Here is a 20,548-nt window from a genome sequence, read left to right as displayed (position 1 = left end):
GATTACTGGACACCTCATCTTTCATGAAAATGCTGGAATAACTCGATTTTTACAGAAATGAAGGGACGCCGTCAACTGATGATCTCCAATCGTGCGTTCTACTTCAGGTTTCACAACTTGTATTTTACTTTACTCTGCGAGGATTGGTGTCGCTCGACTTTTTTTCGACTCTTGGGTCAGTCGATGGCGTGAAGCGGGCGAGTTATTCTTCATCTTCAAATCTTATTTTGGATTAAGTTGCGGAAGTTTTCTCAGTAACACTACACCTGGGGGATTATTCTCATGAAACAAGTAGGAAAAAAACTGGATGTAGTGAAATAGTAGTTTGTGAGAGGAGAAATGCGGAACATGAGGCGCGTCTAGAAGGATGCTGTTTCTTGTACAATGGAATTGAAGAACACTTTAGTTATTGCGGTGATTTGTTTGTTTTTCTGCTCGAGTCTCAGCCAAGAGCTCAATTCTAAAGGCAAGAATGTATGCAAATTACCAGGGTGAGTATTGTGAGCCTCACTCAACTAACTTTGGTCGGGGGGAGACGGGGGGGGGGTTATGGCAAAGACAATGCCATGCATTTGTTCGTCGTCATTATGTGCCTTAATTTACTATTCAACTTTAACTTTTATGTTTTGTTAATGCTGAAATAGTTTGATTCAGATTGGTGCGGGTCTCCTTTTGTTACTCTTCTAAAACATTTTTTCATAACTTACTTGAAACTAGATGACATTTCTTCATCCATAAAGTTCTTTACAGGAGTAGGAGGAGTCCTTCTGAGCCGTGTTCCAGATGCCTGCATCTGGACCCGCACTCACTGCGCCCCATAGGGGGCGCCACCAACCCTGATGTGAATAAATAACCACATCGTAGTTCACATAACTTTCGGAAAGGTTCAATTATCTGTCAGCATTTTAGTGGTTTGAGGGAAGCACCTGAATGTTTGTGCTTTGCCTGGACCTCAGTCCTTCAATACTGCAACTCACAACACTAGAAGGCCACAGCCACAATTAATGATTACATTTAGCTGGAAACCTTGGGTAGTATTTGTTGAAGCATTTCACAGATAATAAGTCCATGGTCTGTAAGGTGTGTAAGATCTGTAAGATCTCTAAAGTGGTAGTGGAGAGGATCCTCAACCTTCTCATCTTCACATCTCCCCCTATGGCCATAACTGTTCAAAATCCCTCAGTGCTGGCACACACATTTGGGGATGTTTGACGTGTCTGTTCCCCCCTACCCCTTCCCCCTTCATTAAGAACGAATGGTCCACTCTCACAAGGGGATTGGGGGGGCTTTCCTGTGCGTTCTTCAAGTGGTTGTAGCCGAGCACACGTGGTGAGGGGAACGAACGGAGCACAAACGTCTCTGTTTTGCTGTGAAGTAAGAGGATCTCAACTGGGGCTTCGCGACTGTGACTCGGCCTTACTGGCCTCAGTGACACGTCTCGTAAACAATCCTGTCAGAAGGACGTCGCTGCATGCAATGAGCCAACTAGGATCTTTTCTGTCAAGTTTGGCATTTTATTTTTATCAATTTCTGGCTTCCTGTCATGAAGAATTGGAGGAAGTAGTTAAACGTATTTATCACTGCTGGCCAGGGTTTCCTACACAAAGGCTTTGTGTTACTCAATGATCCTATTGGATGTAATGAAGGTGACTGTGGTCGTTGTGGGCTGAATGTAACATTTGTTTTGATTTCCATGGTGATTTAAACATCTTCAACACACACTGTCGGTGTGTGTCCAGTGTGTGGGAAGCAGAATGGGTTATAACTGCATTAGCAGACCTGTGACAGCGGAGAAGTTATATCACGGTAGGCAGTCTTTCACAGAGGCACTGTGTTGAATGGCTGCCAAGGTACCTATGCTCTGGAATCTGGAAACACAACAGTGTGTGTGAATGAGAAGAACGGGAGTGCGGATTTGACCCCAAACATTTGTTAACACGGTGGACACAAACAAGCTCATTTATGACAGTTCACGGGTCGAATCCATTCACGTCGAATGTGATCCTTCCAAGATATGTTATCGGAAATGGTTCGGAATAATGCGTTTGTTGTTAGTTGATAGCCATATTATTCCTGCAGGATGGGTAGTCTCATATCTGAGTTTTGGCAGTACATTCTTCTGTCCAGTTGATCCTCAGGTATGCGTATATCAATTTTCAGAGGTTAGTTCGGGACTACATTACATTACATTACATTTAGTCATTTAGCAGACGCTCTTATCCAGAGCGACTTACAGTAAGTACAGGGACATTCCCCCGAGGCAAGTAGGGTGAAGTGCCTTGCGCAAGGACACAACGTCAGTTGGCATGACCGGGAATCGAACTGGCAACCTTCGGATTACTAGCCCGATTCCCTCACCGCTCAGCCACCTGACTCCCTAGCTAGCCTTGATGCAGCACAGAGAAGTTCGGGGACCAGCCAGCGTTGACGCAGCACTGGGAGGTTTAGGGCTGATCCCTCAAGTTCAAGCCTGGCTTTGGCAGGGGGGAACCCAGACATTGCTCCCCTGTCTGGAGGCTGCACGTTGCTCCGAACACTCCGGGGGAGGTGAAAGTGTTGCGGGGGCTTGGCGAAGGTCGCAGGCGTGGGAGGAAGAGGAGAAGCATCTGTTCTTTCCTGACGGACCAGACCCCCTCGACCGGCCTGGACTGTAAATCCACTCCTTCCTCCTCCTGTCCCAGAGCGGTAGCTAGCGCTAGACCTGCTAATCATGTCGGACTTAGCAGTGGGCTGCCGGACTTCAAAGGGGTGCGTTCGCTTTGGAGCGTCGGGTGACGACAGCCTGGCCGAGGTCGGAGTCAGGGGGCTTGCGGCGTACACATTTTTGTGGTATTCGTATCTCGACAGTGAAAAGCACATTCCGAAGATATAGACCACATATAATAGCCCCCAGACTTCTTTAGCGTTCAGTACAGGCTGCGGGAAGGAGAGGCGTGAGGGGGGAGAAGAGAAGAGACAGGGGAATCTCGAGTGTGTGAGGAGGGGAGGGAGACTGGGGTGCTTGACTTCGTAATAGCAGCAACACTCAATCATCTCTTCCTCTTCCACAGGTCAGCAGAGCTGATGTGCTGCAGTGGTTGGGGTCCGCTTGGGGACGAGTGTCTAATACGTACGTATACCCTGGCCCTAATATACCCTGGTAGCTTCATATATACCCTGGTACCTTCATATATACCTTGGCCCTTATATACCCTGGTACCTTCATATATATACCCTGGTACCTCCATATACCCTGGTACCTCAATATATACCCTGGTACCTCCATATACCCTGGTACCTCAATATAGGTAGGTGGTGAAAAAGGTGATGTTTATTGGTGATACAAAACTGAAGGGTATTGCCAGACGTGAAGACAGGTGGGTACAGGTGATGAGAGGCGGATGGTGGTGCCGAACGTGCAGGTCGTGAGTACTGGTGTCCAGGCGGGAGTGAAGGAGATCCAGGGTGAAGAGACTGAAAAAACAAGCAAAAGTTTGAGAAGGCAAAAATATACTGACTGATATATAGGTTGACGCGCTAGCACAACGTACAAGTACGTCTTACGATCCGACAGGGACTGGATGTCAGGCCACAGCTTAAGTAGTGTAGTGATGATGATGATCAGGACCAGGTGTACTTATTGCTGAAGAGGAACAGGTGAGAGCAGGTTCGTTGCCCGGCAACCGGAACGGGGTACGTTCAGGAACGCAACACAAAACACAGAACAAAACCAGACAGGGAAAACGAGCTCAAGGGGATGGGGTCGCGACATGAATGCCCAGAATGTATGGTATGAACTGCACAAGTATTCTGCCTTGCTTCAGTAATGTAAACCCTTCCCCCCCCCCCTCCCCCTCATTTGCAGCCCTCTGTGAGGGGAACTTCACCTGCAAGGAGAACGAGGTATGCGTCCGGCCAAACGAATGCCGCTGTCGCCATGGATACTTTGGAGCCAGTTGTGACACCAGTAAGCATCTCTTGTTGAGGTCAATGGCAGCTGGACATTGTTGTTGTGGGAGGTCATGTGTCAGACAGACAATTATTCAAATAATTACATTGCAGAGCGGAGATGAAATAACCAGAAAATTTGGATGACTTCCTGGGTTAGGCAAGACAGGACAGTACTATTTGTTTGTTTATATTTATTTAAGTACAGTTTAAAATATACATGTCACCATTTGATGCACTACACCAGATTATAACTTTAAGCGAACAGGCGTCTGTAGTTCCTTGGCAAGTCAAAACATAGAAGCAGCATAATAAGAAACATCAAAGAGTAAAAACAAACATTGGTCTGAAGATGCTGGGAAGTCAGCGTCTACAACACAGTTAGCCCTCAGACTAGTGGACGACAGGCTCTTTAACCTCACCTGCATGACATCTTCCTGATTTCCCAGAATGCCCCAGCCAGTTCTGGGGTCCCGACTGCAAGGGCAAGTGCACCTGCTTCCCCAACGGCCAGTGCGACGACGTGACGGGCAAATGCACCTGCAACCACAACCGCTGGGGTCCCAACTGCGAGAACGCCTGCGTGTGCCAGAACGGCCGCTGCGACCAGGACACGGGCCGCTGCTCCTGCCACCCCGGCTCCTTCGGCGCGGCGTGCGCCGGCACGTGCTACTGCAGCGTCAACTCGGTGTGCGACCAGACCAACGGCCGCTGCCTCTGCCACCCGGGCTGGTCCGGACGCAACTGCGCCAACCCGTGCAACTGTAACAACTCGCCGTGCGAACAGTTCACGGGCCGCTGTCTCTGCCGCGAGCGTCTGTGGGGGCCCCGGTGCGAGCGCTACTGCCAGTGCGGCCAGGGGAAGTGCAACCAGAACGACGGTTCCTGCAGCTGCTCGCCCGGATACCGGGGGAAGTTCTGCAGAGAACCTTGCCCCGCCGGGTCCTACGGACAGAACTGCAGGAACAAGTGAGGAAGGGGGGGGGGGGGCGGCGGTCTTCAGAGATCAGAGGGGGTTAGGTGTGGTGGTTGTGTGGTTTGAGATGGGGAAATGGGATTTGGCGTGCGGTAACTGATTACCCCTCGAAATATCTGAACGTCGTACGTGAAGGTGCAGCCTGGGTTTCAGGCGGGCGAATGGGGATTCACAGTAGCTTATTATCTTACCGTGTGTTAAAGTCATTCAGGTTAACGGCACTACCTTCCTCACAGAGTCCCACACAGTTGTGTAGCCAGAACGCCAAGCTGCTGTATGATTCACATTGGGATGTACTGCCCCTCCCCCCCCCCCCCCCCCCCCGTAAAAACAAAAGACAAATCCCCCAAAATGCCCCTGTGTCTGGAAACGTACTCTACCAAAAGAGCCGATGTGCTCGTATTCTGACCCAGCGAGGATGTTAAAAAATGTCACAGAGAGAGACATCTTCCAACGTAGCCTATTTCATCCTTCTGTTTGCCAAAGTGTAATCTGTTTCACACACGGCTTCACGCTCGGTTTAGAACACATGTTGTCAAGTTCTGGTCATATATCCTGCGTGTGTAGTTGGACGGTTTGAAGGTTTGAACGCCGTGCCGTCTGTGCCCCCCAGGTGTGGTCACTGTAAGGGCCAGCAGCCCTGCAAGGTGACAGAGGGGCGGTGCGTCACCTGTGAGACCGGCTGGAACGGCACAAAGTGTGACCAGAAGTGCCTTCCGGGGTTCTTTGGGGACAGCTGTCAAGGCACCTGCCCCCCATGCAAGGACGGTCACTTCTGTAACCATGTCGACGGAAAGTGCTCCCATTGTAACCCTGGCTGGATCGGGGACAGGTCAGTGGACACACACACACACAGACACACTCAGACACATACACACACAGACACCCAAAGATACACACACAGACACCCAAAGATACACACACAGACACACACACACATTTGCACACAATACACAATGATATGAACACAAACAAGCAACCGCTAAAATCAGAATCCAAAACAAGCTTGTTCCCATTTGTTGATGTCAACAAAGCTTTATTGCTACTTCATCCCCTGACGACACAACTTCAAACGCACCCAGTAGCTCCTACCTTCTAGTCCAACAGTATTATAGGCCAGCTGGGATAATGACTGTAATTCAGATAATGGCCGTTGCGTGGACGATGGTGCTGACGTCATCTCTCACATTCCTCCCGTGTTGCAGTTGCGAGCTGCGCTGTCCCAACGGAACCTACGGAGAGAACTGCGAGAACGACTGCAGCCACTGTTTCAACGGCGTCTGTCACGTGGAGACCGGGGAGTGTCTGTGTGACCTGGGGTTCCGGGGGACCTAGTAAGTCACGGGGGGTGGGGGGGGGTAGGGGGGGTAGGGGGGGGGTTGGGAACGCCCGCAACAACGCCAGAACTGTCATGGCCACAGCCCTCCCTTCTCCCGATGTCCTCGCCACCGCGTTTCCTCGTACGCGGGACTCCTGTGCAGATGGGAAAGCTCTTTAAGCTCGGCTCTGTTTTTCTCCCCCCCCAGCTGCAACATGACCTGCGAGCCGGGTCAACACGGAGTGAACTGCGCCCACTCGTGCTCCTGTCACGACAACACCTGCGACCCTGTGTCCGGGGCCTGCAACTTACGTAAGGAGCGCACTGTATTTCCATCCCGATTTTGCGTTTTGGTGGCAGGTCGCAAAGCGTATCCATTGCTTTTGGAGGAATTCGAACGAGGGCTTATTGGTTGAAAGAAGAAAAGTGAACTCAAAGTAAACCAAGTGTGAGAACGTTGTAGACAAACGTAGACTTTCCTACACAGCAACATAGCCCCAAAATAAGCACTCACCACAACTTCAAAACTCGGCAAACTGGAACTGTTTGTGTGTCTAAATAGCCAGTTGCTAGTGGTGATGCTAGACTGTCCCTGGCCGGGACACAGTGAGCGCTAACACACGTGTCTATTCAGGTCATTGTGTAGAGGAGCTAACATTGTGGGACTTGATAGTGTTTCCAGACCAAACTCGTGTCCTTTTTTACTGTTGTGTTTGTTGGCTAAGTTCCTTTTCAACCATAGAGAGAGGGAGAGATAGAGAGAGAAAAGGAGGGAGGGAGGGAGGGAGGGAGGGAGGGAGGGAGGGAGGGAGGGAGGGAGGGAGGGAGGGAGGGAGGGAGGGAGGGAGGGAGGGAGGGAGGGAGGGAGGGAGGGAGGGAGGGAGGGAGGGAGGGAGGGAGGGAGGGAGGGAGGGAGGGAGGGAGGGAGGGAGAAAAAGAGGAAACAGAAAAGAATGAGAGAGACTGAAAAAAAAATGAAAGAAAATCGTTTTAAGAGGACATTTAAAAAGACAGACATGATCTCTGGGGAAGTAGGGAGAGATTGAGAGGAGGGGGAGAGGGAGCCTGTTCAGTGGAGGCTTCAGCTAGTGGGCACAGAGTGGTGGTGTCATTGGGTGATGCTCGGGCTTAGCCAATCTCCTCCTGGGGTTCTGCAGACCCACAGACAAATCTAGACCAGAACCCTCACCACCACCACCACCTTGGCCACACCCAAACCAAACCCGTATCCCCCCCACTTCCCCAACTAGTCCACACTCACCTGACCCCCCCCCCCCCCCACACACACACACACACACACACACAGACGCCCAAACTTAAGCCACACCCACATCTCCCCAATGGTCTCCTGTGACAGACCAGAGACTCGCAGAGCAGTGCTTGACCATTTACCCCCCGAAACAGGGATGATCTCTGCATCAGACACCTCCCATGTGAGCCCCCCCCCCTCTCAGAGCACCTGGGCTGCTGCTCTCCAGCAGTGCATGATGGGATGCAGGGAGTCTAGCTGAGGACAGAGAGAAGGATTGAGTCACAACGGAAGGGAGGAAAGTATTGGTCAAACAGGAAGAGTTACTGTTCCACCCGGTTCCTCTTTGGTGACTCTTTAGTGACTCTCTTGAGCAAGCGCTTTCACGGTGCCGATACAAAATCCCAAGGCTTGTCAGACGCCCAGCTTTAGTCTGCACAACGTTTACATTTGACGCCCTTTCGCAATTCATGTTGCACGCTTCTGTTCACCAAATGTCTGGTTGAAGTCAATCTGGAGTCTTTGTACTGTGGTACATCTGACAGCCTATCAGCTGTGTGGAATACCCACAATCCCCTGCTTCACTGTGTTTCCAGAGCCCAACCAGCGAGTGGGTGTGATGGCTGCCGGTGGCCTGGTCGGCAGCCTACTTCTCCTGCTGCTGGGCCTTCTCTGCTGCTGCTGCCTCTGCAGGCACAAACACCAGCACAAGTGAGTGACCGACAGCATGCATGCTGGGAGATGGAGTTCATAAAGGCTGGCAGGGGTCCCAGTCAGTTCCCATGGAACTATAGTTTTTCTTCTTTCTTGTTTCCTGTTTTGACCACACGGGACTGCATGTGCCTGGAATGATCCGTTTGGCCCTCTATGGTAACCTTCAATGTGTATATGTTCTGACTCCAATTATTTTACGTTACGATAATGTATGTCACCACATGTTGGTATGGCTAGTGATGGGGAGGCTGATGTGGATAATGCAGTGAGTTCTCCATGGCATCATCCCTTTTTTCAGTCCTGACCAAGACAACTCTACCAACAGCAAAAAAGCCAAACGGATCCTGTGTGGACGATTCAGCCGGATCAGCACCAAGCTGCCTCGCATTCCTCTGAGGAGACAGAAGCTGCCCAAAGTTGTTGGTAAGCCACCCCCTCTCCTCCCCCTTTCCTCCCCCTCTCCTCCCCCTTTCCTCCCCCTCTCCTCCCCCTTTCCTCCCCCTCTCCTCCCCCTCTCCCCCCCCCTCTCCTCCCCCTCGCCACCCCCTCTCCTCCCCCTCTCCTCCCCCTCGCCACCCCCTCACCACCCCCTCGCCACCGCCTCTCCTCCCCCTCGCCACCCCCCTCTCCTCCCCCTCGCCACCCCCCTCTCCTCCCCCTCGCCACCCCCTCGCCACCCCCTCTCCACCCCCTCACCACCCCCTCACCTCCCTGCCATCCTCCACCCCCTCGCCACCCCCTCACCACCCCCTCACCTCCCTGCCATCCTCCACCCCCTCGCCACCCCCCTCGCCACCCCCCTCACCTCCCTGCCATCCTCCACCCCCTTGCCACCCCCTCTCCTCCCCCTCGCCTCCCTGCCGTCCTCCACCCCACACTCCCCGGGCCGGGCTACACAATCTTAACACACTCACCGTCCTCCGAACGGCCGATGACACAGGGTTGTATACGCGTAAGGTAAATATCCATTTTTCCACACGGGGCGTAAGCGGCGCATAAACATTCACGGCGGGCCTCTTCGCGAGCTGCTAGTTATCCCCCAGCTGGACGTCCCTCTGTTGCTTCAAACAGAGCCTGTGTTTTCATTCTCCGTACCAAAACCAGCCAGTATTTTTGCTTCAGCGCTACCTTGGTCTGCGCCGAGTGGACTTTACAGACAGAGAATAGGGTTGAAGAGTGTAGTGTCTGCCAGGCATGGATGGGGTTTCATTTGAAAGGAATGTTCTGGTTGCAGAGCTCTGTTTTTCTTGGCACCATTAAATGCCATGTGTTCATATTATTACAACCCGAAACTGGCTCTTTTTTTCTCTCTCTCTCTCTCTTTTCTGTGCTCATTTCCCTCAGAAAGCTCTCGGAGCTGAAGACTGTGTTACGAGGGGCAGATAGTGCTGCGGCACTGGACTAGACTGCTGACTGATACTCTATCAAAGAGGGCTCTGTTTGTGTCAAAGTGGAACCTCTGTTCGGAGGTCTCGTGGTTAAGGGAACGGGTGTGTGTATGACCTAGTCAGGTTTAAGTAGAGTGAGGTCATGAACTCTTTAGGAATTTTCTTTGTTTGTACGCATATATGTAAAAAAAAAAATATTATGGCTTTTGTTAGCAATCATGCTAAATGCTAGGATAATTGCAGGGGAGTTTCTACACCATTTCAACTGGGGGTGCAAAGCTGGGGCCAGTTGTACTGTTAGAGGGGCCGGTTACATTAACCGTCATATTGTGTTCTTCACTGCATTCAGGCATTAAAAAGCAAAAGGGTTAGGGCTTAATTAGGGTTCTAATTATTCAGACTCTACATATAGAGGGGCCAAAAGGGGGTCTTAGTTTGTTGTCACAGGGGCACTGCCCCCCCCCCTCCCCCAGAACAACTCCTGGATAATTGCCAGGATTATAAGACGTGCTACTTGGTACATTGAGGCAGTCTGAAGTGGACTTTACTGTTCTTCGTTTTTTTTGCTGCGCTGGAGTGAAATACGAGCCCTAGCAGTGGCCTACTGAAAGCTGTGGTGTTGAAGGAGCTAAAGGGCAATGACCTGGTTAGCTTCTCATGTGCTTCCTTAGTTGTTCGGCTGATTATTGAAGCCAGCAGCTGTGTTCATCCTGCCTGGGAGACAAACATGCAAGCAACAGTATCGTCCTTGTCATCTCAACGTCAGGACGGGGAGCTTTCTCACCAACACTCAACTCAACATTAGTTCTCTACAACTCACCCAGGGCCATGTAGATGACCTAGCAAACAAACAGCCTTTTCATCGTGTCGTGTACACTAAGATACTGTTGTTTTGTCTGGGCGGCAATTGGACAAATCACTTCACCAGCGCTGTGGTGAATCTGGCTGTGAGGGCCAGAGCTCGCATTCCTGAAGGGGCCCGCGGGGCCAGAGACAGGAAGTGGCCAGATTTACCCCAGCCAGGCTGTGATTTATCCACGCTGGGGTCACAGGCAGCAGATGTGCCCGACAAGAGGAAGGAGGAACCGGGGGGATGGAGGTAGAGAGGAAAGGAGGGAAGAAAACATGGACTCCCATCTTTCACATGTCTACGTAGCTACAAACACCCGTCGCCTGTACAGAATCCAGACGGTTTACACACACACACACCCGCATACACACACTCCCTAAACATGGCTTCGAGAGCACGCTCTGCTTATGTTGCTTCTAGTTTGTCATTCCATCAGAGCATGTTTATTCCACGCCCTACATCCTCACCTCCCCCCCCCCCCCCGCCACCCCCCCATCCCGTGTGTCTGAAAGTGGCCCAGAGCGGAGCCACCTGCTGGAGCCAGGGCAGCTGTTCTGGGTGGGGTCGATGGCTCAACGCTTTATTGTCTACTGGTCTGTACTGTGTCTGGGGTCCCTTCTGACTGGCCTGTACCCCCCCCACCCCCACCCCCACCCCGACCCCCAACCCCCCCTTCTAGACTTGCTGTCTGGGAAGAGAATTCAGCAGTTGTTTTACGGGGCGCTAAAGATCTGAGCTAGGATGACTGCTTGCCAGGATGACGACAGAGTGAAGGAGTTGTGGGCTAGCTAGCTCGGTCGTGTTGTTACTACACCTAGAAACGCTCCACCGCTTGCACACGGACACACACGCGGACACACCCTGCCGACACACTTGTTGACGCCCTTCATCGAATTTTGGAGCAAAATATTATCTAACTCAACAAAAAGGCTGCAATGAAATTATTTGAGCAGACTTTTCAATTGTGCGTCCGAAAGATAAATATTTGGCAGGGCGTGCTCTCCACAGTGTGTGGTTTTGAGCAGCCGTGGTAGTTTGCGCGCAATTTTTTGGGGGATCATTCGCGCATTATCTGAAATAGAAAATAATTTGCCCTTACGATATGTCTAGATAGTCGGTCTTAGTCTGAAGGTCAGTACTTTATCAGTTGTCAGAATTGGTGTTCTTCTGGTGAATGTCCCCTTCAAAAAAAGTTGTTTTGAGGTGTTCCAACAGCTCAGTGCGTCATGTCCCAGCTGTCTGAATGCTGATGTCAGCGCTAGTCAGAGCTACTGTCAGTACTGTCAGTTACTGAGATGTCCATGATCCTTCCCTGCTTCTGGACGATTTGGAGCATCTTGATCATCATCAACTGAATGTGCTGAGGAGGGAATTCATACCAGTCGAGCTAGCAGTTTGTGCTGCAAGCGCAAACATGCGTGTCTGATGTGGTTAAGGGTGTTCAGCTATGTCGAGCTAACGCCCCGAACGGTCCAGTTCAGAGCAGAGCAGACGGGAAGAGTGACCACAAACATCCCACAGCTGTCCTGGGGTCAGCACAAAACATTGGTGTGTGAAGACCAGAGCGAGAGAGAGAGAGAGAGAGAGAAGGAAAGGCAGAGAGAGATGAGTCACAGGGCAGCAATATTGAGGACGACGAAGGGAACACTTCAGTCTATCGTCAGCCTCGGGCCTTATTTTACATTTACATTTAGTCATTTAGCAGACGCTCTTATCCAGAGCGACTTACAGTAAGTACAGGGACATTCCCCCCGAGGCAAGTAGGGTGAAGTGCCTTGCCCAAGGACACAACGTAATTTTGCACTGCCGGGAATCGAACTGGCAACCTTCAGATTACTAGCCCGCTCAGCCACCTGAATCCCTATTTTGTTGTGATCACGTGTCAAACGAAGCGAAAGGGCATAACACAGACCTGTGTTTCCTCCCCTCTCCACCCCTCCTGTCTTTCCGTGTTCTCCCCTCGTCCCTCCCTCCTCTCCCCTCCCGTCTCCCCGGGCCCCTCCCCTCCCACCCATCCTGCCTCTGTACCCCCCCCACCCCTTCCCCCCACGTCTCCCAGTAGCGCACCACGACCCCGAGAACGCCTTCAACTGCAGCTTCATCGACCCGCCCTCGGCCGCGGAGCAGCCTTCAACCTGGTCATCCCAGGGCTCCTTTTCGTCCTTCGAGAGCGCGGAGGACGGGCCCGTGTACTGCGTGCCCCACGAAGGTGACTCGCTTCTCGAGGGAAAAATCTCTTTGTCGTCGGTTTCTGTTCTGTAAAAATGTGGTCGAAGTAGGAGGGGCCAGTAAGTAGAGTCAAGTAGAGTCAGATCTTTATTTAGCATTGTGAGGACCTCACTAAGGAAGGAATGAAGGAAGGAATCCGGTGGAAAACACCATGACGATCAGTTTCGGGAAGTTTAGAATGTTCTCCAAAAACGCTGTTTTTGGATATAATGCATGAAACGGTGTAACATAGTACTTTTTAATATAAAGATAAATTAAACAAAGTTTACTGAGTGATACTACATACACACAACTGCACGTGACCAGAACAAGTCCAGAACAACAGAACTACGTGGGGTTGTAGAGCTGCCAGTTCTAAAGAACATGAGAGTTGAGTCTGTTTCTGTTGCTGTCCCACAGAGTCCCTGTCAGAGAACAGGGACAAGGGCAGCCCCCAACCCGCCCCTGAGAAACCCCCGACCTCCACGGACGAGGACGCCGGAGAGTACACCTCCCTGAAGGACACCAGCTCCCTCAAACCTGGCAACCCGGCGGCAGACACCGCCGAGCAGCCCCCGATCAGGTCGTCGGACAGCGAGGGCTCCACCAGCGGCTCCGAGTCTACCATGGCCGTGCTGTACGCCCGCATCTCCCGCCTCTCCAAACACTCCAGAGAGGAGGAGGGGGAGGGCGCCGGCTCCGCCTCCCCCGCCGCCTCGGATGTCAGAGGGAACGCCAAGCCGCCGCCCTCCCCGGGGAAGCCCAAGCCCCGCCCCCCGGACCCCTCCACCAAGCCCAAGGTGTCCTGGATCCACGGCAACAACGCTACGGGGTCTCCCCAGCCCGAGGCGCACGGGGGGAGGGCGCCGACGGCGCCCAAGGAGAAGAGGACGTCCAGCGACTGCTCTGCCCGGAGCGAGGAGAGGGAGAGGACCAGGGCCAAGGAGCATCCCGGCGAGGAGAGGAGCCAGGAGGCCAACGGCCTCAAACACAAGACCCCGCAGGGCAAGCCCGGCGGAGACCAGACCCCCACCAACCACCTGGAGCACATCAACGGGGTGGTCCAGAACGCCCTCAAGAAGATCAGCAACTTCCACAGCTCCCCGGAGAAGAAGGCGGCGGCCGTGGAGTGCCCCAAGGACCCCCCTAGGAGCCCCAAGGTGATCCACCCCCACATGAACTCGGAGGCGGCGACCCTGCTGGCCGCCCAGCTGAAGGAGAAGACCCAGAGCATCAACCGCAACGAGGGCACCGGCCTGGCCAAGACCCCCAACGGCCTGCCGTCCCCGCAGGCCCAGCGAGAGAAGCCCACGCCCCCGCAGAAGGCCAAGCGGGGCGCCACGCCGGCCCAGCACGGCCACTCCAAGCCCCTGCTGCCCACCACCTCCAGCCTCTACAAGATGGTGGCCCCCGTGTGCGACCTGGCGAGGCCCGACCCCCAGAGCCCAGAAAAGCAGGACTTAAACGGCTCCAGGACGACGACGGAGGCGGCGGCGGCGGGGGGGGATGCCACGCCCAGGAAGACCCCCATCAAGAAGCCGCCGCGGAAGAAAGGCAAGGAGGGGAATGGGGAGACGCCGGAGAGCAGGCCCCTGCAGCCTAAGACAGCCATGATGCCTCCACAGACAGTGAAACAGACACTGTGAGCCTCCCCCAAACACACCACAGGACTAGGGGCTCGGGGGTGACACAGACATCAGGAAGAGCTCTTGATTTCGAACGAACTGATTTCCTGTGTGTGTGTGTGAGGTCTCTCCCCCCCCCCCCCCCCCCCGGGACCAGTGGAGTGTGAGTGGGACACTTGGTTTCCAGATTGTTCCGTGATGTGAGTGCGTATCACAACCGCATCCCAGAATAGCATTACATCAAGCGAAGGTGTCAATATGAAGTTTTGGACAATTGTTTGTATCTTTCTTCTCCACTATAGGCAGTTATCAAGCTGGACAGAGCTGTGGGAGGCCCACCTTTCGAGAGAGACTTATGACAGTGGCAAACCGTCCTGTTTGAACGTTAACCTCACCTATATTTCTCCACTGCCTGCTACGATATTTATGTACAAATCTATGGCAATCATGTACCATTTCATTTGACTGTGTACTGTATGTGATACAACAGCTTGCTAAGCAACATGGCTGAGAAGTATCAAGGTACTACATGATTCCCAAACAATAGTTCTACAGTAGCGCGGTTGGGTGATTGGTTGAGTTAGATAGACTGACCTTTTTCAAAGTGTCACGGTTCTAAGCAAGATTTTAGTATCCTTTTCCAGCTTCCAGAAGTATCCATATTTCAGGACATTAGTTCAGTATATTTTCCTGTACAGTTTGCTCAAATTCTCACACAGTCTCTTTCTGCTGGGTGATCGTGTCTCAGGACTCCAGAATATGTTTCAATGCCTCGTACAATCAGTATCAATAGCTAAGCTTGGATGTTAGCATAATAGTCCCTCGAGGGACTCCAGTTTCAATGTCCTTTTTTATTACAAACGACCATGCCGCTTATGGTACCTGAACAACCGCTTCAATCAGGTGACGCTGTCCGAAATGACTTGCGCTGTTTGACTATCCACCTGTACCTTTTGGATGTCTGACTAGCGTTACAGGATTAGATAGGTTTTGTCACCTTGAATAATAATAACGATTAAGCCGATAAGCTAATCAGTGACCTGAGAGCATAACTGGCTAAAATAGCTCTGTCCAAAGTCATGTATCGTGTCTGTTCAGTCCTATGTTTTGTATGTTTGTAAACCTGCAAGCTTATTTGCATGTTCCTATGCACAATGAATACTCTTCAAAACCACTACAATATGGGTATCATTTGACCAAAGAGGGTTCAAGGAAGGAGCACAGAAGACTGTGGTTATCTGCCTAGCATGCCAAAGACTGTGTGCTGTTGGTTTCGTGTGCAGGGTGTGTTTATGTGACGTTCAGGACCTCACTGGTCCGTGTGGTTTGTTTAGGTACAGCTACTTTCAATTCCATCCTTCTGGATTCTGTACACTCGAAAGATGTCGTCGAGTTCGTGCCACTCGTACGTGTTTGTAAGCTGTGCTTATGTAACATACCGCTTCTCTGTCGACGAACTGGCCTTCGCGTAAAATGACGTCTCGCTTCTCGTCCTGTGTCCTGTGTGAAGGTCACCGCCTGACACAGCATGAGATGACACAGCGTTGTTAGGTCGGGTGTCTATAGTCGACCCTATCCTCTCACTTCTCCGATCATTGGAAAAGCATCCATAGGATTACAGATACGTAACCTTCTACAGGGTGGAACAGTAGCCATCCTTGTTTCATACGGCTGTTATTAAGAGTACATGTATAACTGATGTGATTATGAAATGCCAGTTAAAGCAGCAGAAACTCCTAGCCTTCTGCATGTAGCGGGCCCAAGCTTGCTTCTACAGGCTGAAGTACATACTCAACGAGGGCATCAAAACCAGCGATCGAGAACACAGTGTCAGCAACCTTTTATTTCCTGTTTGTGTTGCCTCCTTTGATCTCCATGTGTTCACGGTTGTTAACTGTTGTCTTTTCATTTACTTCCTTGAAATCAAATAAAAAAGTGACCCGTACTGTCGCTGTGAGGAAAACCTGCTGTCCATTTCACTACGGTTTGCGTTCGAGTACAGACAGAACTGTTTTGTGTTCGCCTTGTTTGCGTATGTAAGACGAGCCCTCCGGCCTCTAAGCTGTCCTGTGTCCTTGCTTCTCATGAATCCGAGTCCCATCACGAGTCGCTTAGACCCAGTCAGACCTCCCTCACTGGCCTCCTTCGCTCCGGGATAAACGATCACTTCCTGCTTCCTGACTCCTGATGCCCCTGGAGGTGTGAAGAAAGAGCAAGCATGACCATGGAGCGTTACCATGGAGCGTTACCATGGAGCGCTACCATGGCGCACTATCATGGAGGCTCCACCAGGGGACCAGGGCCCCAGTGACTCTGGTGGGCTCCACAGGGGACAAGGCTTCTTTCACAGGGCAAACAGAGGGACAACTGTGCTGAGGACCCCAGAGTTAATGCATCACGCGCTGCATATCTGCTTTCTTTCGGGGAGATCAGGGGGTATATAGCCAGGAGCAGGGCTGCGTGGAAGGGAAGGTCATGTGGCCTTTAATTGGATCCAGAAGACTGGACTCTTCTGACATGGTGCTCCACTTACGTGTGTGTGTGTGTGTGTTTGTAGACTAAACAAAGGACCCCCTGACCAAGAGTCCAGACCTGACTCAGGTGTCGACAGCACACAGCCCACACAGCCAGTGAGCCAATCACCTCTCACACCGTGACCCCAGAGATCCCCTGAGCCAATCACCTCTCACACCGTGACCCCAGAGATCCCCTGAGCCAATCACCTCTCACACCGTGACCCCAGAGATCCCCTGAGCCAATCACCTCTCACACCGTGACCCCAGAGATCCCCTGAGCCAATCACCCTTCATATCGGCCCTGCAACGAGGAATCATTCGTCCAAAACAACAAGTCCATTGTATTCATCCACCAAAGACTCTACTTAAACAGCTTCTTGCTCCACAAACTATAGAATAACTCCTCCGCAGTCGGCCAGTCAGCTGACACATGTTGGCGACGCCGTGAGTGTGAGAGAGTTGGGAGAAGTCCTGCAGGAGACAGGAGGGTGCCGGAGAGCACATGTCTGTGACACTTTTGTCCCGGGCTCCCTGAGGCAACACATTCTCTGCATAGCGCACGGCGCTGTGGTTCCTGTACGACGGGGACCGATTGGGACGATGACAGCATCTGCCTGCCATCAGGACCTCTCAGAGCGTCTCTTACCCTGGAGAGAGGCCGGGTTGCTGAGACGACCGGGTCAATCGTAATCCTTCTAAACCTGTTTTTTTCCCCTGTTTTTTTTTCGACAGTTCCCCTCAGAAGTTAGCATAACACTCATCTACTTTTCACTGAGGTGATTATTTGTGAAAAGTAAACTGTCGAACATTGCTGACTTCCAGGTACAGTACAGCTCACAACAATGTGTGTGTTGTTGGGCTGGGACATGGTGGGTGCCAGTCTAAACATGACTTGGAACTCTGACCACAACACTGTGCCAAGCCTTCAGGAACCACAAGCCCTAAAACTCAACCCAGTGACTCAGCCAAAAACCCAAGGCCCAGAACCCTGCTCCGATCCCCTCGGGTCGCTATGGCAACGGGAACAGATTGAAGCCACATCTGGTAGCCATTTCAGCCCTGCGAGTGGAGGAAGAAAGAAATTTATGAGTGGAGGAGAAAAAAAAAGACAAATATTTTCTGCAATGCAAAGCAGAAAGAAAGTGGAGTAAAGTTACATTAAAAAGGAGTTAGATGAAAAAGAATATTAATTTTTCTGTGGCGAGAGGTAAAGGCAGTGTTTTTCTATTTCAGCAAGCTATGGGTATTAAGAGTGGTTAGCGTGCATTAATGTGAGCACAAACAAACTACCAAATACCTTGATGCATATGCAAGGCCACACATCTTTCACACAGTTTGAATAATTTCCAAATGCCTTAACTCCTTACATCAATTTAATTGCATTTGCAACGATTATTTCCGTGCATTTAGAAAGTTAAAAAAATAACATATTCACATGTTCAGATACTTCAAACTTTCTAGGGATTATGTTTTGCTCCAGTTTAATTTAGATTTTGAAATCGATTTTCAAGAAACATCCATCATCCAGTCACTGCTTTGAAAAACGGCATCATTGTCTGTGAGAAACTCCCATTTTTTTATGACGGCGCTTTGTTGAACGTATAATTCTCTGCCCTCATGGAAATACAGTAACCATGAAACGACTTTTACTGGAAATGGCGCTGGTGTTTTCCTTCGCCCCAAACCGCCGAGTGCTGAGGTCAGTGTAGGGACCGGTCCTCTGTGGGCCAGCCTGCTGTGTTTACAGCTCTCCTGTGACATCTGCTCGCCGCATGATTTAAGACTGTCATTACGACAGCTCTCTCACAGTGGCACCATGCTAAACCGTGTGAGACAACACCAACAGCCCTGCTCGTCCCGGCCTGGCCAGCGATTGGACGGAGCAGTCTGGAACCAGGACAGCAGCCGGTGAAGAGCTGAGCGCACCAAAACAAGCTTTAACATTTAACAGCAACATACTTCAAAGGCTTAATCAACCTTACTGGATCAGTTATTGTGCTGTTATTGTTGATGAGTTACCATTGTAAATATGGCATTAGCTTGTGAATTATAAGAGTAGTGGGGGTACTGTATATGAAGGTAGGGTGCCTGTGTCTGTGGCTGAGTCTGTTAAAAGCAGGGGTGTTTCTGTGGTAACCAGGGCTGTGTCTGTTATGACCAGGGCTGTCTCTGTTTTAACCAGGGCTGTGTCTGTTATGACCAGGGCTGTCTCTGTTTTAGGTAACAGGGCTGTGTCTGTTATGACCAGGGCTGTCTCTGTTTTAGGTAACAGGGCTGTGTCTGTTATGACCAGGGCTGTCTCTGTTTTAACCAGGGCTGCGCCTGTTATGACCAGGGCTGTCTCTGTTTTAACCAGGGCTGTGTCTGTTATGACCAGGGCTGTCTCTGTTTTAGGTAACAGGGCTGTGTCTGTTATGACAAGGGCTGTCTGTTTTAACCAGGGCTGTGTCGAGCCGGAGCCAGTCTGTTCTGACGTCTGTCTGGGACTCCAGAATGCAACTCCGTTTTCTTCTTTGTCAGCAGTGTTCACTGGACGATGTCACAGGGAGACGATCTGAGTCCAACAGAGTCTGACATGTCGGACCCCGTTTCTTTCGCTCTGCCTCTGTCTCTACTTCTATCTCTCTCTCTCTCTCTCTCTCTCTCTCTCTCTCTCTCTCTCTCTCTCTCTCTCTCTCTCTGTGTGTCTTGTCTATCTGTCTTTCTCTTTCTACCCGTCTCTGTCTCTCTCTCCACCTCTCTCTCTCTCTCTCCACCTCTCGCCGACTCTCTGTCTCTGTCTCTCTCTTGCTCTCTCTATCATACCCTCTCACTATGGAGAGGAAAGAAGAGAGCATGTTGATTGGAGATGCAGTGGAGGGGAGTTAGGGCTGGAGGAGTGAGCGGTGAGTCAGCGGTGACCCAGGCCTCTGTCCGTGAACACTGTGGCGAGCAGAGCTGACCAGGGCCTGAAGGAATACCACAATACTCTGGTCTGGTCACCTTCACTATCTCTCTCTCCCTCCCTCTCCCTCTCTCTCTCTCTCTCTCTCTCTCTCTCTCTCTCTCTCTCTCTCTCTCTCTCTCTCTCTCTCTCTCTATGGGTCACCCAAGGGAACACAGCCTGTCCCTCTACAGTGTCAGGATCCAACCTCTGGAGCCACAGTTGGTTTACCGTGATCGTTGTCTCGCAGGCGGAGCCCCCGTCCGGGTCGTTCACACCGAGTAGAAACACTTCTGTCTCCAAAAGCAGGAGGCTCCATACTGTGATCCCGTCTGGTGATGTGTGTAGGTGTGTGTGTGTGTACAGTACGTGTGTGTGTGTTACCCACCCAGGGAAAGAGCTGCAGCCCCAGACTGGAGCCATTAGAGCAGCATGTGTCGGTGGCGGAGCAGGGGGAGATTACAGAGCCGCCTGGCAGACCCATGTGTCTCTGATGTGGTCGCAAGCCGGACATCCATCACGGCTCCCTCCCACATCCGCCTCCGTGTCGTCACCCTCGCGTCGGGACGGGGGAAACGTTCGTTTGGACCACGTCCTCGCAAACAGAGCGATCGCTCATTGTGTTTTTGGGGGGAAAACCAAAGCATGAGAAATGGGGTGGTGTACTTTTGACGTTGGTTGAGGATAGGCTATTTCATTTAGATAGCCCGTGTGTGGTCACAATTTCGAGAAGCTATTGCGGTGTCGAAATGGTTGAACCACAGCCAAACACACACACACGCACAGACTGATTCCTGCCTTAATTGTTCGATGTCTGTTTCTTTTTCAAACTAAGAACGAGAACTCCTTTGGCT

The 20,548-nt window shown here is 51.5% G+C and overlaps 1 protein-coding gene across 1 annotated transcript; it reads left to right on the top strand.

Annotated features, from left to right (window-relative positions):
- The first annotated feature begins 130 nt into the window (after nt 1–130).
- Nucleotides 131–16,200, top strand: scarf2 (scavenger receptor class F, member 2). The gene is made up of 11 exons (XM_067228342.1): nt 131–491; nt 3,051–3,109; nt 3,845–3,946; nt 4,377–4,896; nt 5,517–5,735; nt 6,109–6,237; nt 6,430–6,533; nt 8,067–8,181; nt 8,510–8,607; nt 12,482–12,631; nt 13,051–16,200. Exons 1-11 carry the CDS (start codon nt 385–387, stop codon nt 14,274–14,276), a joined length of 2,829 nt encoding a protein of 942 aa, XP_067084443.1. The 5' UTR covers nt 131–384; the 3' UTR covers nt 14,277–16,200.
- Nucleotides 16,201–20,548: the final 4,348 nt, after the last annotated feature.

The sequence above is a fragment of the Osmerus mordax genome, chromosome 24 (assembly GCF_038355195.1).
Source record: "Osmerus mordax isolate fOsmMor3 chromosome 24, fOsmMor3.pri, whole genome shotgun sequence".
NCBI lineage: Eukaryota > Metazoa > Chordata > Actinopteri > Osmeriformes > Osmeridae > Osmerus > Osmerus mordax.
Note: the sequence above shows the minus strand (reverse complement) of the source record. Positions and strands in the feature narration are given on the sequence as shown.

Excerpts from the sequence above, each read along its gene's own strand:
- scarf2 (XM_067228342.1), top strand. The coding sequence starts at position 385 with ATGGAATTGAAGAACACTTTAGTTATTGCGGTGATTTGTTTGTTTTTC. Across the intron at positions 492-3,050 it reads AATGTATGCAAATTACCAGG|GTCAGCAGAGCTGATGTGCT; the intron begins GTGAGTATTGTG and ends CCTCTTCCACAG. Across the intron at positions 6,534-8,066 it reads GTCCGGGGCCTGCAACTTAC|AGCCCAACCAGCGAGTGGGT; the intron begins GTAAGGAGCGCA and ends CTGTGTTTCCAG.